This window comes from Typopeltis vanoorti, chromosome 8, assembly GCF_054136105.1.
Source record: "Typopeltis vanoorti isolate ZY-2024b chromosome 8, IOZ_Tvanoo_1.0, whole genome shotgun sequence".
Classification (NCBI taxonomy): domain Eukaryota; kingdom Metazoa; phylum Arthropoda; class Arachnida; order Uropygi; family Thelyphonidae; genus Typopeltis; species Typopeltis vanoorti.
The window spans coordinates 111,898,671-111,915,429 of NC_143556.1; the positions used below are offsets into that span (position 1 = coordinate 111,898,671).

A 16,759-nucleotide genomic window follows, 5' to 3' on the forward strand; every position below is an offset into this window, starting at 1 on the left:
TTGAGGTCATCATCAGAAAAAATACATATGCATAAGATACAAGCTACATGACATGGCAATATACAAAAGTAAGTTGAATTTAAATGCTTGTTAATCATTTACCCTAGCCTGCCCTCTAGTGGAATAATAGCAGGCCAACTACACCAACTATGGATCTCTGTGGTGTGCCACTAGTCAGCATTCTACTGGACTGTGCTCGTGAATAAATTACTGTCTGGTATCTCTCCATGACTCTTCACCAATCTTTTATCTATCTTATCCATTTCATATTCACCTCTTCCTCTTGTCTTCCAATTTATTTATCAGAATTCCATGTGGTATTCTGTCAAAAGCCTTGGCAAAGTTCAGCAGATCACTGTCTGTCTGTTTCATTTATCCAACTCAGCTGTCGTCCCTTCACAAAACCATATTGCTCTACCATATAGTAACCCATTCCTGGATTTTTCCTTAACTAATTTCTCTGTTACTTTGATCAACACTCCTGAGATGCAGATCGGTCAGTAATTTGCTACCTCAATCTTGGAACCTCTTTTATACAATAGAAGTATTTTTCCGTGTTTCCATCTCATTGGGACCAATCTGGTATAAAATAAAGTATATAAGCACCTTCTCATGACAGTTGAGCTGGTATATCATCTAATCCTATAGCTGTATTCACATCCTGTTCTGTTTTATCCCATGTACCTCCATTTCATCTGCTTCTATTTCTATATAAGCCCTTGACTCTCCTGTACCTGCAATATCTCCACCTGGATAATATACCATTGCTTTGCAATGGTATATCATCCAGATGGACATGATATACCCGGATGTATATCATCCTGGGGGAGGTGGGCTGGTACATTCATTTAACTCCCACTTGATTTATCCTCCTGACTCTAGGTATGTATGAAGTCTGTCACTTCCCTTAAACACTCCTTTACCACCTCTTATACATTATCAACATCCAACTCTTGCAGTTTCTTATGCCATGGCATTGCTCCAAGCAATCTCCTGAGTTTGGCATAATTACCAGACCTGTAATTCCCTATATACCCTCCTCCTTAACTGAAAATTTCACATATTTAGCTATTTCCAAGTCAAAACCACATGATCACTTTCACCAGTTTGCAGCAATGTGGCAGACAAATTTTCTAATTCTGTTACTAAATCTAGCACTCAAACACCTGGTACATTCCATCACATGCTGCTTCATGTAATTATTCCTTAGTAACTGCACAGATTCAATTTTCTTCATCCCATGTATCCTTTTCTTCTTCCTGTTTGTGTTCTCATAGTTGAAGTCCTCCATAATAATTATCTGCCATGCATTCATTGAACTTATGCACTAACTGCATCCTTCACATCCCCTGGGTCTATAGTAGCAACTAAGTATATTTTGTCCTGTTGGCCTCTGTCTCATATCAGATAACCTCAGATATACTAATTTTATTAGCTTCCAGTTGAACTCCTACTCTCTTTGGTTGCTATTCATCAGCTTTCATCAACTATATTCCTCTTCCCATTCTTTTCTCTCTATCCATCTTGGAAATACTATACCCCTCACATTCTATCCCACTAACTATATTATCTTCTGTCATCCATGTCTCACTAATGCAATAACCTATGGCCAAGGACTAATCAATGGCAAACACTCATCCCGTTTGTTCCAAATGCTTCTAGCATTAGTGTACATAAAGCATGATAGTCCTTAGGCCCACTACTATCTTTATGCTTTCTCATTCTGGTTTGTTACAAGTGGTTCTAACTTAGGCATTTTTTGCACATTCTCACACTCATTGGTATTTGTGGACTCCCTCCCCCACCTCATTAGCACTAGTTTCCCTGATTCTGCACTTCCTTCATTCAGCAACACTTTTTCTGTACTCCAAACACCAAATCCATTTGAGTGCAAACCGTCCACCTCGCATAAGTCTCTTTTGACTTTTCACTTTGCACATTTACAAATCCACATCATTTCTCCCATAGCCTCCATTTGACTCATTTGTTATCATGGCCCTCTTTCTCAACTCAGCTCTGTTATGCTATGGCAGTGAGACTCAACTATTTCATGCCTGCCCGCCCTCACACCATATTTATCTCCTTTCAGATTATTCATCCAGCCAAAACAATGAACTCTTTCAATTTGCCCTTCTGCATTTTAATAGCTTCTTATGTACTTTGCACCCAAGAAGCACAGTTTTATCAATCGCTCATCAAGCACGCCTATTATGATACAATTATAGTACAAGAATCTCTCCTTACTTTTCCTTTCTTACCTAATCGAGCATCCTTTCTTTTTCTTCACCTCTTTCTCTCTGCTTTCAGGTGAACCAGTCACCATACATTTTGCTTTCACTCTAACTCACCCTTCATCCTGTGCAGCACTCTGCCTAAGCATGCTATCTTCCTTATTACAGCTGGCCTGGTTGGTGTTCCCACTCTCCAACCAGTAGGTCATGAATTCAGATCCCACTGTGAGCATGGATGTTTAGTAATCATCTTACCTTGTGTACTTCTATAACCTTTGATATGGTGCACCATTAAAACCATAAATCACTGTCATCATCTCTTATTACAGCCAACTCTTTGCATCTTTCATACTGGTATTCTTTTGATCATCACTTTTACTCTTTCTCAATCCTATCTTCTGCTATACCATTGCATACTTTTTCACATTTATTTCCCTGTTGTCTCCATTTGAATCTCTTGACATGACTTCTGACACCCACCTTCTTAACATTTTCAACACACTCTTGCTTTCGAATCCACATCTGTTCACCTTTGATAATCAGTACATTTTGCAGACATTGCACTGCTTGAGGTCCCCTAAGTTGAATTTCTTGAACAATGATGTTTTGAATGCTATTGTTATGCTTCACATCAGTGCCATGTGAAACTTACCATAGAAAAATAACTTCGATTTAAGGAAAAAATTAACTTTTAAGTGTGATTAACACCACAATATGATCTATTTCTGATACAATTTCTAACTGATGTTGCTATTTTATTTTAAAACAAACAACTTAGCTTTCAGAGCACTCTAAATACATGAGCTGTTACTAGACACCATCTACTGGTGATCGATATCATCAAATTCCTGACGTGTACAGGATACTATGACAGTACTACATATAGGAGTATAATATCTGCATGAAGTACCATATTTGCCAGCATTAAGGTGCACCCCCCACCCCCTTTTTTTGTACACATTAGGAAAAAAAGATTTTTTAGATCCTCTTCCTGATTCTTCCAAGTTTCTATCATTTTCTCAGTTTGGGGTGGCCCGAAATGCCTCTCTGCAGCCCTGTTTCTATGTTCTTTAGCATACGCAATCACACGTAGCTTGTATGCAATATTGTAGCAATGCCGACATTTTTCAGCCATAATTTGCCAAGAAATTTAGAGAAAATTTAAAGGCAGAAATTTATCACCTTTCTCAACAACCGCAACAACAATTGGAAAGTTTAAACGAACAGGAACACAGCTGTGATCGTCGATGACAGTGCATGTGCATCCACTGAACTGTACGTAACAGGAATGCTCTCACTCACCACAAGGAAGCAAGAAAGAAATTGCAAAACTTGAAACAGAGAAAATTTTCAGAAATGAAAGTAATAAAAAACTGAGTATCGGCGTATAAGACGCACCCTATTATTCAGACCTATTTTCAAAGAAAAAAAGTGTTTCTTATACGCCGGCAAATACGGTAAATAGCCGAGATTAACATTTTAAATTTTGCTGTCATGTCAGTTTCTCTTCACTTTGTGATCCATGTAGATGATAATGAATATCGGTGGAGAAAGCATGCACCTCATTTCACACCTAATTTTACATAAATCATCTTCCTATACTTCCATCAATTCTAACTGCTGACTTACAACCAAAATGTAGACTAGGTATTGCACAATGTATTGTCCCATTTAAAGCATATAAGTGTAGTATTTTGAACAACTTTTTTCCTCTTGGCACCTTGTCATATGCCTTCTCCACATCCACAAAACTTAAATGTAGATCCTTGTTATATCCTTATGATTTCTGAACTGTTTGTCCCAAGTGAAAATGTGATACTGAAAACTGTTTTTTATTTCAAACATGTAGAAAGGCTTATGTGTTTGTCGTACATGTTGTTTAATTTTGACAGTATATATCAGAACACAGAATTATAAGTAAATAATTTTTATTGACTTATTGCTGATTTTTTTGCTGGTGTTATAATCAGCATCTTCAGAGCACAAAAGGACTAGTTTAACAAAATTGTAGCAACAACAACACTTAAAAGACAAAGGTGCCTAATTAGGACTTTAGTCTTTGTGTTGTTGCTACAATTTCGTTAAACTAGTCCCTTTGTTACACCATGTTGTTGTTGTAGTCTCGCATACTGTGACAAACTGTGTTTTTGTGCTCTGAAGATGCTGGTTATAACATCAGCGAAATATCAGCAATAAGTCAATAAATAATTACTTAATTATAATTCTGTGTTCTGATATATACCGTCAAAATTAAACAACCTATTTTTTATTTTATTTATTACTTATTTATTTTCATATTGCTCCCACCCATGAAAGGTAATAAACCTATAATACACTAGTACAGTTGGTGGGATAAGAATTATTTTTTTTTTCTATATTTATCAATTTTTCATATTTAGTTATTATTATTTTTTGACCTAAACTCAGCTAGATATCCATGTTTCTCCTTCAAAAATTTTTCTTAGCCTCTTTTCAGTATGCTTTCATAAATCTTTTACTTACATTTCTCTGTAATTTTTATATTCAGTTTTATTTCCATTTTTATACTGCAAGAATGCTACTTCATTGATCTCATATTTTGTCCTATAACTAGGACTTCTGAATTAACAGTGAAATCACTGTAAAACTTTAATACCCCTTTATTTGAACATTTCTGATTGAATGAAGGAAGTTTTTTTCACTTGGCTATGCTACCAGTTATATATTTAGTTTAATCCTTTATCCAAGTGTAAGCAAACAAAGTTTGTGCCTGAAATATTTTCAGGACTGGGGAAACTTGTGGTAAAGGTGGTATAAGTTCTGATAACTTGCCTTAGTATCCCATAATGCAAAGCACATATCTTTGTGGGTATGTATAATGCCATGCATTATGGAAAGGGTCACTACCCAGATCAGTTTCAACCTTTATTGAGGTCTCGTTAGTGGGAACCAGACCCAGAGATGGCGATACTAAGGTGGAAGTAATTCAGAAGTCATATCACCATATATCAGTTGCCAAAAGGTGTCAACACCTTATTATTAAAATTATCTGGATTAGAGATAGTTGATGGAAGTTTTTTCGCTTGGCTATGTTACTGACATTGGCTATGCTACCAATTATTACTTCAGGCACAAACTTTGTTTGCTTACACTTTGATAAAGGATTAAACCAAATATATAATTTCTGATTGAATATCATCTACTTTAGCTGCTTTTCCATATTCACTATTTTGATAGCTTTTTCCTACCTCAAGATATTGATATTACCTTGATGGACCTGTGTTTCATTCAGGATTTGAGTGCAGATCACAAAGATGCCTCCAACAATCTTGATCTTCTCTCTCTTCCATGTTATACCCATAGATTTCACTAATGGGTCTTTCCATCTTGTAGGTGGTCATTTTGGTTTTCTCTTTATTCTTAGTTACCAGTTAAGTATTCTATATGTCTGCTATCCCTAAGTCTTGCTATGTGGCCTCCCCATCTCATCTTCAAATTAAAGATACCAAGGAATTATTTACTTGGTTTAATCCTTATCCAAGTGTAAGCAAACAAAGCTTGCTCCCAAAGTATTTTCAGGACTGGGGCAACTCGTATATAGAAGCTAAAGACTTAACATCACTTGCCTTGCGAAGTCATCAGCTTCTATATACGAGTTGCCCCAGTACTGAAAATACTTCAGGCGCAAGCTTTGTTTGCTTACACTTGGATAAAGGATTAAACCAAGTATATAATTAGTTGGTATCTTTAATTTATAGTATAACCAAGTGGAAAAACTCCAATCTCATCTTGTTTTCATATATTGCAGTTATCACATCTTTTACACCTGATCTCCCACTCTCTCTCTCTCAATTCCGTATTTCTGACATGTTCCATTTTGCTGATGTTACAAATCATACGTTCTGTTGCATGCTGAGTTATCCTGAGAGTCTTTTATTCTTGTCTTGTTGTGTTCCATGTGTCTGATCTGTACATGAGTGATGGAAGAATGTCACTATTAAATAGTTTTGCCTTTACAGAGATGTCGAGATTTGGATCAGTAAGTGTGACTTTTAGTCTGCTGAATGATAGCCATGCAGCTTTCTTTTGTTTTACTAGTTCTTCAGATAAATTGTTATTCATTTTTATTATTTGTCCTAACTAAATATAAGAGTTAACATGTTCTCAAGGGATGTTATTAATACATAGGTTGTTGTCACTTGTGTAGATGTTTTTAAATCATTTTGTTTTTTTCCTAGATTAATTTCTAAGCTTATCTCAGTGCTGTTTATGTATATTTTTTCATCCATTTCTTATAGGTCTTGTATTTTCAAATATTAGTACTAAGTCACTGACAAGCATAAGGATTTGTAAATTTTTGCCATCTATGTTTATTACGTTTATATTTATATGTTTAAGCCTATTTTTCTTAGGATATATTCTAAAGTGCAGGTAAATAGGTTTGGGGAGATCACATCACCTTTGCAGACCCCTCTCTTTATATCCATAGTTATAGGTGTATCAAATATGGTTATTTGTGTGGTCAGATTTTTGTTAATTTCTCTTATCATGTGGCTGTAAGTAGAATCCACATTTATTTCCAGTAAGGCACAAATGACTGCATTGTGTTCTATGGTATCAAATGCTAATGCTTTTTTTGGAATCAATAAAGAGGAAATATTGAGGGATTTGGTATTCTCTGCATTTTCTATTAATTGCAAAATGACTGTGATCTATTGTGGAGAAGCCTCTTCTGAATCCTGCTTGCTCTCTGCTGAAGTTGTCTTTGAAAGTAGTTTTGGATTCTGTTTAGTATTGCTCTGTTCATGATTTTATATATGTGAGAGCATAGACAGATTGGATGATAATTTTTTATGTGTTCCTTATTTCCTTTTTGAATAGAAGTATAGTTTTTGAGGTCTTCCATTCCTCTGGAACTGTTCCTTCTTTCAAGTACCAAATGAATCTAGTAGCCAAAGCTTTGAGTATAGTTGGCCCGCTTTGTTGGATTTCTTCAGCCATAACATAATCAAATCCTGAGACTTTCTTTACCTTTATTCATTTTCTTAAGGGCTCTATTTCATCAGGAAGCACATCTGGTATATTGCTTGGTTTTGGGATGATAGGTTCTGAGACTCTGCATTTAGTTGCATAAAAGTCATTATAGAAATTCTGCACAATGTCTTCTTTCTTTTTTTCTGTTAGCATGCTTTTTCTCCATTTTGATCCTGTAGAGCAGGTGGAATTGACTGTTTAAAATTTAAGTCTTTCTCCATATTTTCAGGCTGATTTTTGCCTGTGCTGCTTCTCTTAGTTTTTGTGTCCTGAAAGCTTTGTAGTCTTCTGGGATTATTTTTCTTAGTAATGTACAGATAATCTTGTATTCTGGAAATTTTCCTTGGTTTTTTTTTAGTTATTTTCTCTTTTTCAGTAGTTCTGTGGTTTGAGGTGTGAGTTGTTCTCTTTTCTTTTGTTTCGCAGAAATATATTTTTTTTTTGTTTTTTCACTTACCGAATTTATTAATAAATTCAGTATAGTTGTCATCTATGTACCAGTTCTTAATAGTCCATTCGGTCTCTTCTATGTACTTCCTGAATTTGTGATAGTCTATTGTTTTTGCCTATCTTTTGTGGTTTGATGTTGCCTGATACGTTCTTTTTTTTTTTTTTTTTTTTTGCAGTCTATTCTTATAATAGCTCTGAGAAGCCTCTGGTCAGAATCTGTGTTGAAATATGTTTCACCTATTGTACCAACATTTTGTACCAGTCTTTTACAGTCTGTGTCTCCATTTGGTGATTGCCAAGTCCATCTTTTTCCTGGGCATTTGTTGAAAAAAAAAAGTATGCATAATAAAGAATTGGTCAGTTGCAGCAAATTCAGCTAATCTTTCTCTCTTCTCTTCTGTTTCTCTCTCCAAGACCATTTGAACCTGTAAACTTTTCATTTTGTTTCTGCATCCTATTTTGTCATTAAAGTCTCCAACAGTGAATGTGTATCGAGATTCATGTAGAAATCTTCTGTTTCTTGATTATCAGCTACGGATGTTGGAGCATAGCAGGATATTAATTTTATTATTATATTATTCTGAAATCTGATTAGTAACACACCTATTTTTCCAATTATCTTTTTGGTTTAATCCTTTATCCAAGTGTAAGCAAATAAAGTTTGCGCCTGAAGTATTTTCAGGACTGGGACAACTCGTGGTAAAGGTGGTATAAGTTCTCATCTTGCCTTAGTATCCCATAATGCAAAGCACATATCTTTATGGGTATATATAATGCTATGCATTATGAAAAGGGTCACTACCCACCCAGACTGGTTTCAATATTTATTGAGGTCTCGTCAGTGGGAGCCAGACAAAGAGGTGGTGATACTAAGGCGGAAGTAATGGAGAAGTCGCATTTACCTATACCAGTTGCCAAAAGGTGTCACACCTTATTAAAATTTTCTGGATTAGAGATAAGTTGATGGAAGTTTTTTATCACTTGGCTATGCTACCAATTATCTTTTTGGTTTAATCTTTATCCAAGTGTAAGCAAACAAAGTTTGCACCTGAAGTATTTTCAGGCCTGAGGCACCTTTACCATGAGTTTCCCCAGTCCTGAAAACATTTTACCCATGTTCATGATATTTACCTTCTATGTTATCAAAATCTTGATAAGGATACATGACTTTTGTTTTGTTGTTTATTATTGTTATGTATTGTTTGCTTTTTTTTATATTTTTCTCTGTACTCTCTTAGAGCACATGCTGAGCTTGCTTGTAAGAAACTTTTGGTATGCTTTCTTCTTTTCCATGACTGTTTCTTTTACTTCCTGAGTAGGGATTGCAAATTTATTTATTTTCAGTTTGCTAGTAATTTCTTAGATTTTCAAAAAGCTGAATATTGAAAGGAAATCAATAAATATTAAGTAAGCATTTTTCTGAAACATGAAACACAGCATATAATAATAATAATAAAAACATTTTCTTGAGGTTGTGGTCTTATAAATATGACCTGATTTGAATAGAAATTAATCCCACATGGTAAATTCAATATTTGTTAGTCAGCTATTAATTAGGATTTTTTTTAATTAGAAAAGTTTTTCTTCTTGAAAATAATCAGTTCCTTTCTGTGAACTTGTGTCAGGTCTTTAGTCCTTTTCTTGGTTTTAAGTTGGATCTTCATAGGCTACTTAGGGTTTCTTTTTTTTTTTTTTTTTCCTTTATTGTCAGATGAAGGTTATGCCTTCATTTATAACATAGCTGATGTTATAAATGAATCCAGAGTTGGAGAATTCTTGGACTTGGAATCACTAATTTCTGTTGCTTCAGTTGAATTTTCTGAATGTTCAAAGTTAACTGCATGATTATCTATCTTATTGTGCATTTGCTGGTTTATTAAAAATTCCTTCATCATTCAATTTCTTGAAATGATAAAGGTATTAAAGAAACAGAATAATTTGCCCAGTGTTAGTGCCTATGTGCACTTACCATTGTTTTTTTGTGATCCTTGATGTCAATATAACTTGCTGAAATATAGAAAAGTATTAATTATAGTTTTTAGAATTAATATTTTTTTGCATTATTATTTCCTGAAAAATAATAACTATCAGATTAAGATTTCAACATTCCTCTATGTGAGGGAAATAGCAAACATTAGAATAAGATGTTCATTGTTCTTCTGTGAACTCACAAATGTAAAATATGTTGTGATTTGTTAGTTCATTAAGCACAAATTTCAATGTTATTGTCAGCAACATACAAATTTAGATTTCACAACGTTTCACATGTTTTTACAGTAACTTTTTATTAGTTGTGATACTTATATTGTATATGAGAGCAATTCAAGTTAAAGATAATGAAGTTTGTAATCTCATTTCAAATCTATAGCATTCTTTCTGATACAAATTTTTAAACATCAAACTCCAACATAGCTAACAAACTGTTCCAACAAATTTGGAAATGCAACATTAATGAAACTTAGTTATCAAATTCTTCCTTTACATGCTTTTGAAGTTTGTAATCTTCTTTGGCAATCTATAAAATATTTTGACTACTGCTCATACCAGAGTAATAATTTATATCTTTTATGTAGAATTGAGAATCAATGGATGTATCATCCACATTCCATCACTTAATCACCTTAATTCACCAGTTAAATCAATGACAAAGAACTATTATTTTACAAAATTAGTCAACAATAAAGTTATGACAACCTGAAATAAAAATGCTTTTCATTTATCCTTAAAAAAACACCAGATTATTGGAAATTTTTAAGGGATTTTTTGAATACCTGTATACCAGTATTGCAATCGTTACTCCTGAGTTCACTTTGGAATTTTGGTTTTTCTATACACTTGCTGACCAGCCTCTCTGACTGAATCAGTCTGTTTTCTTCATTGTTTTCAAACTAAGTCTCCACATTTATATTCTTGTCTGTTTTTTTTTTTTTCCTTGAATAATATGTTTATAGTTGAGTCTGCAGTTGACCTCTGAAAGCTGCTTTACTCTTTAAAACTTTCATGCACTTTTCTTTTCAGTATGATATTCAATTTCATCCTGTTAAAAACTAAACAGTGATTATTTAAAATTTTTTGTGTACTCTAGTGTCCTTAACCAGCATGAAGATATCACTGTCAACAGTCATATAGTCAGTGAGACGTTTTGTTATTTTGTGTATTGTATTCTCTCCATGTGAATTTGTGCACATCTTTTTGTTGGAACGTGGTGTAAATACTGACTAGTCCATGTAAGAAATCCAGCAAGTACTGGATTTCTTACCCAATACTGTACTGCATTAGGTTTTCTCTATTCTCCAAAAATGTTTCTATATGTCTGATTTTCATTTGTATTCTGCTGTTCAGATCACCAACAAGGACCATATTTTCCTTTTTTTTAATTTCAGTTCTAATGATTCAAAAAATCCTCCACACAAACTTAGTAGAATCTTCTGTAGGACCATAAGTACAGATAGTCTTATTGTCCAATTCCTCATTTTGATGTTTGCCCATATCACTGTTTCTGCCTGCCATTCAGGAAGATTATTTTCATGTGTATTGCTGAATGCCATAGGTACTCCTTTCCCTGATCATTATTGTCTGAATATAACATCTTGTAATTGTTTTTTTGAAAAACCTCACCTGTTTTTGTCTTTTTTATTCAGGTCATTCAGGAATGTGTTGACATAGTGCATCTCTAATTCTTCTGCCAGTTCCACTTCTTTTCTGTTTTGTACTTCTTATTGCAGCTTGCATATAAGTATTTCATTAAGCAGAAATATTTAAAAAGAAATAACCAATATGTATTTAAAGAGAGATATGAAAGCAGATTATGCAATAAATAAATGAGAATTATGGGAACCACTCAGATTTTTATAAAAACAAGTGAGGAAATTCCCTTAAAGAAATAAAAAGAAGAATAGAGATAGCAAGAAAAGCCTTTACTGATATGAAAACTGTTCTAACATCCAGAGACATTAATATAGACACAAGAAAAAGATTAATAAAATGCTATATCTGGTCAAGCCTTCTCTACAACAGTGAAATTTGAACTCTAAATAAAGAAGCAGAGAAAAAATTAGAAGCTTTCGAAATGTGGGCCATCAGAAGAATGTTGAAAGTACCATGGACAGAGAAAATGAAAAACGAAGATGTTTTAAAGAAAGCAAAAATGAAAAGAACATTAATGAAAATAATTAAAGAGTGAAAACTTAAATATTTTGGACATCTAACTAGACAAGAAGGCATTCAGAAATTAATATTAGAAGGGAAATTGGATGGAAAAAGAGGGAGAGGTAGACCCAGGAGAATGTGGTTTGAAGACATTAAGGACTGAACTGGCTTGAATTACCATAAATGTTCCAGAGCAGCAAAAGAAAGAAAAAGGTTCTGTGACATGGTTGCCAACCTCCTTCTAGGGGATGACACTTGAAGAAGTGAGGACTTCAACTACATGTTTTGCTATATAGAATTAATAGCTTTTTCTGGAAGTTAAAACTAGAAAAAAAAAGCACATATTTGTGCCTTTGGAAGACTTTAGTATGCAGTTATTTTAAAAAATAATCTAAACATGAAGAATAGTTCTACTATTTGTTTAATTTTTAATTTATTTATTTTTATTTTCAAACTTCTCTCAGTCTGAGCTAGCTTTGCCACATAAGTGAAACATCTTGTGTATACTAGGGCAGTGTTTCTCAAACTTTTCCTACGACGAAACACTTCACAAATCCTGAAATTTTAATGGAACACCTTGGTTAGGGTCGAGCATCATTGGTCTCTTATTCAATGTAAAGCTAAGCACATGCTATCACTGAAGCAGGCTGCATCGCATCGCAAAAATGCAACAGCGCACACTACTGACATGTCGGATCGCATTGACCTTGCTTGTCTCCAGAGAAGCTGTAAACTCACAAATACACTTCAAAGGAACCATGAAATTTTTAATTGTTTTTATTTGTTTTTTGTGTGTTACTTCCAGTTATTGTTAAATTTACATAATAAATTCATACAACAGTTTGTGAGAGTTCAGTGTAGAATTGCATGTTTTGTTTAGATTTTCTTTTTCACTTGTAAGTAACATAAGAAAGCATGCATTTAACAACAAACCCAAATGTCTCACATATGTCATAGTTATAGTGTGTTATTATACTAAAATAAATGCTTATTTTTGTTCCTTTAGTTATTTATTCAAAGATTAAAAGTTGCTAAGAAGTTTGAAGCTGAAACAGATATAATTCTCAGCTCTCAAGCCAGAAGCACAAATTCTGTGAAGAATAAAAGAATGTCAAATTTTGATTTTCCTTCAGATACTGAAGTAACTCACAAAGGTAAGTTTATTAAACCATAAATTTTAAGCACAATCTAAATTTTAAACATATCATGCATATATTATTATTATTACGGGCAACTCCAAGGAGTCCTTAGACTCATCGAGGGAGGCCCTAAACATCATGTCAAGAACAACTATTCAACATCCACACTGTTAAACTTGGATAAATTAAGATTCCTAAAAATTCTAATTTTATCATTGTTTAACAGGAAAAACCTTGTAGGAAACATGCTTGCTTCTAGGTATGTGCTGTATGCAACTGGTAAAATATAGATTATTATTATAAAGAAAAAAGATTCTGAATATTTCAAGGAAGGAATACTTACTTGATTGTATAATGCTAATGATACGTTATAAATTAATAATATTTTGTTTAGAAATGATAATACAATGTTTTGTGGTATGACTTGCATTAAGCTGCTGTGAACAAAAGTTCAAAGTGCGTGGACACACCAATGGAAAGAAAGGTTGCCCCCAGGCAGTTGCACCCATGGCACTTGCATAAGCGAGTGGTAAAAAAAAACAAACTGTGAAGCTACGTGAGTTACGGTGATTGCCGATAGGGGAGATGATATAAAAGGGTTAGGAACCACACACACACAGGGCTTTTTTTTTTCTTTTCTCTCTTGGCTGGTGGTCTCGTGCATTCTGGTGGGGTAGACAGTTGCACGGAGAAGTGTTTCTGTCCAGGAGTGCTTGGGTGAAGGATCAGCGAAGAGTTCTGTTAGGAATCCTGAGAGCGGTAATAGGATATGCTGCTTACAAGCTGGAAGGATCAGGTGCTCCTAATCATACGATGAAAGAACACATCTCCGTTAGACCGACGGGCAATCCATGGAAAGGGCTCAGCATCTAGGCAAAGCATCTCACGGAAGCAGAATCGCCTTACACCATCGTTATATCTGGAGTGGACTAGTTATGCTGGGATCGTGTGGACTTACTTTGACCGGAGAAATCTATGCCATAGCACAGACTAAATGAATCAGAAGGGAGATCGATCAGAGAACGGCAGTCAGAAGTTGAAGGAACAAGTATGAAGAACCAGTGTGTACGGTAACATTGAAAATTCTTTGTCTATATAATGTGTATAAGAAAATTAAGATGTTATAAATGAGATTAAAGGAAATTGAGGACTTTCACATAATTAAGACAGGACTGTAGCACCTTAATATTAGAACGTATAGTAAGGTAACTCCTATACAGTTAAACTAATGTATATGTTTTTTAAAGTATTAAGAAGGTTTAGTCTGAGTAATGTGATATGATATGAAGATTAATGTGTATATTGCAGTCACGTTTTTTCAGTTTGTGAAATAACATATCGATGTTGCTTCTTGATGTCCTTACTTAATAAGGATACCTATAATTTTCTCTGATTAACATTGAAGTTTTGGATTGAGTTTCTTTCTATAATAAATTATATTAGTGTGTCAAATAAACCTTTGCTGTCTTTAATCAGAGTGTCTGAGTATTAGAATCCGATGCACCACTTGCAAAAAGATACGAATCTAAGTGGGAGAAAATAGATTATGTTATAGGTCACGATTGCAAATCAGTAGTCATTATAGTACACCTTTGAAATCACTTCTTCATTAAGACATGTTTAACTTAATCTAATAGCTTAAGTGGTGCAGCATAAAAATATAAATATTCCTAATGCTTTAAGAGAAGTGAGATTTCAAAGTCTTTGCCACACTGTTTTTGGCTCTACCCTGAGGCAATTCCTTTGTGTCCTGCTGGGTCCTTCCTTAGGAAGGACCCAGCGTATAGTACATATATTAATAGAATTTAAGAAAGGGGGACACAACAACGCAGTATCTATCATACTTTGCCTTGAACTCATTCACAGTCATGGCACCCACAACAGACTCTGGCAGCTTATTCCACTCATTCAACACTCTCCAAGTAAAAAACCTAGTTCTAACACCCTTGCTAACCATACTCTTACCCAGTTTCCATGGATGGCCCCTAGTCCTCCCACCACCAGTCCTGTTCTGAAAAATATCCTCTGAATTAATCTTATAGAAACCCTTCAGTAATTTGAATGTCTCAATCATATCACCCTTTTTCCACCTATCAACCAATTTTTGCAACCCACAAATCTTCAACCTGTTCTCATAAATAAGGTTCATTCCATAGACCTGCTGTCATCTTGGTCACTTGCCTCTGGATCCTCTCCACCAAGAAGAAACCCTGACACACACAGATCTGGGCACAGTAGTCAAGATGAGGTCTTATCAAGGCTCAATACAGAGGAACAATAACTTGCTTGTCTCTGCTCGTCAAAATATTCTTCAGTAACCAAGTAATTTGATGAGCTGATTTGGCCACTTTTGCAATGTGCTCCCTAAACTTCAACTCCCTATCCACCAACACTCCCAAATCCCTGGCCTCGTCAATCTCCTGGAGTACAGTTCCACCAATGTGGTATACTGTTGCTAATCTTTTAACCCCAAAATGCATAACTTTACACTTTGCCACATTAAATTGACATCCATTCTCCTTAGCCCAGTCCTCCAATCTATCCAAATCATCCTGCAAAATTTTGACATCGTGTGCATTCTCACTATTGCTCTACCCAACTTTGCATCATCAGTAAACAAATGAACAGTTCCTCTCAGATCCTTTCCTATATTGTTAATGAACAAATTAAAGAACAGAACCTTGCGGCACACCACTAGTCACAGGCCGTCTTTTGGACTCTACTCCTGAATAAACTACTCTCTGATATCTCTCCATCAACCACCCTCCTATCCATCTCACGAACCCTATATCCATCCCCATATGCTGCAGTTTACTGATTAGAATTCTATGTGGTATCCTGTCAAAGGCTTTAGCAAGGTCCAGCAGTATCACTGTAAACCCATTATCCTTATCCAGTTCAGCTGTTATTACTGTGTTATAAAACATGAGCATGTTACTGAGGCATGATCTACCCTTCACAAAACCATGCTGGTCCCCATACAGTATCCCATTTTTATCTATTCATTCCTGTATTTTTCTCTAGACTACTTTCTCCAAAACCTTGACAATGACTCCTGATATGCTGATCAGTTGGTAATTTGCAACAGCAGTCTTGGAACCTCCTTTATGCAGTGGAACTATTTTCCCCTCTTTCCACCCCCTCGGGACTAACCCAGACCTGAGACTCAAATTAAACAAAATGGTCAAGGGCACTGACAATTCTTTAGCCACTTCACATAAGACCCAAGCTGGTAGTATACCATCCAATCCCACAAATGTATTCACATTAAAGTATTGTAAATACTATTCACCTCCATTTCATTCAACTGAATTCCCGTATAAGCTATTGATTCCTTCATTCCTGCAATATCACCATTTGGATGATACACTCTTGCAAAATGCTTGCTCAGTAATTCCACTATATCAACTGATTCAGTTACCTCCCTACCATCGGCATTCCTTAAAATTATTCTGCCATATACATTTTTTCTTTTACTTGCAGCGTATTGAAAAAACTGTTTGGGATTCTCTTTAGCTTGCGTGGCTAATTTCCTTTCATAATCCGCTTTTGCTTTTCTTACCACACTCGTTACCCTTCTGGCCTGTGCTTTATACTGTTCGTGTGCCTACAGGTCACCTTTGTGTGATACTTCCAGTTATTGTTAAAATTAACATAATAAATTCACTGTTAGTCTAATTAATCCAGTAAATGTCTTAATAGAAATTCATATAACAGTTTGTGGGAGTTCAGTGTAGAATTGCATGCTTTGTTTGGATTTTCTTTTTCACTTGTAAG

General features: G+C 34.8%; 1 protein-coding gene across 4 annotated transcripts in view; it reads left to right on the forward strand.

Annotated features, from left to right (window-relative positions):
• The window catches only part of LOC150104286 (wings apart-like protein homolog), a 401,535-nt gene that overhangs the window by 349,100 nt on the left and 35,676 nt on the right, over positions 1–16,759 (forward strand). For all 4 annotated transcript variants that reach the window (XM_090396897.1, XM_090396894.1, XM_090396895.1 and 1 more), the window contains one exon: positions 12,850–12,997. In XM_090396897.1, coding sequence (XP_090253023.1) covers positions 12,850–12,997 — 148 coding nt within the window. The remainder of the gene's footprint in view (positions 1–12,849; positions 12,998–16,759) is intronic.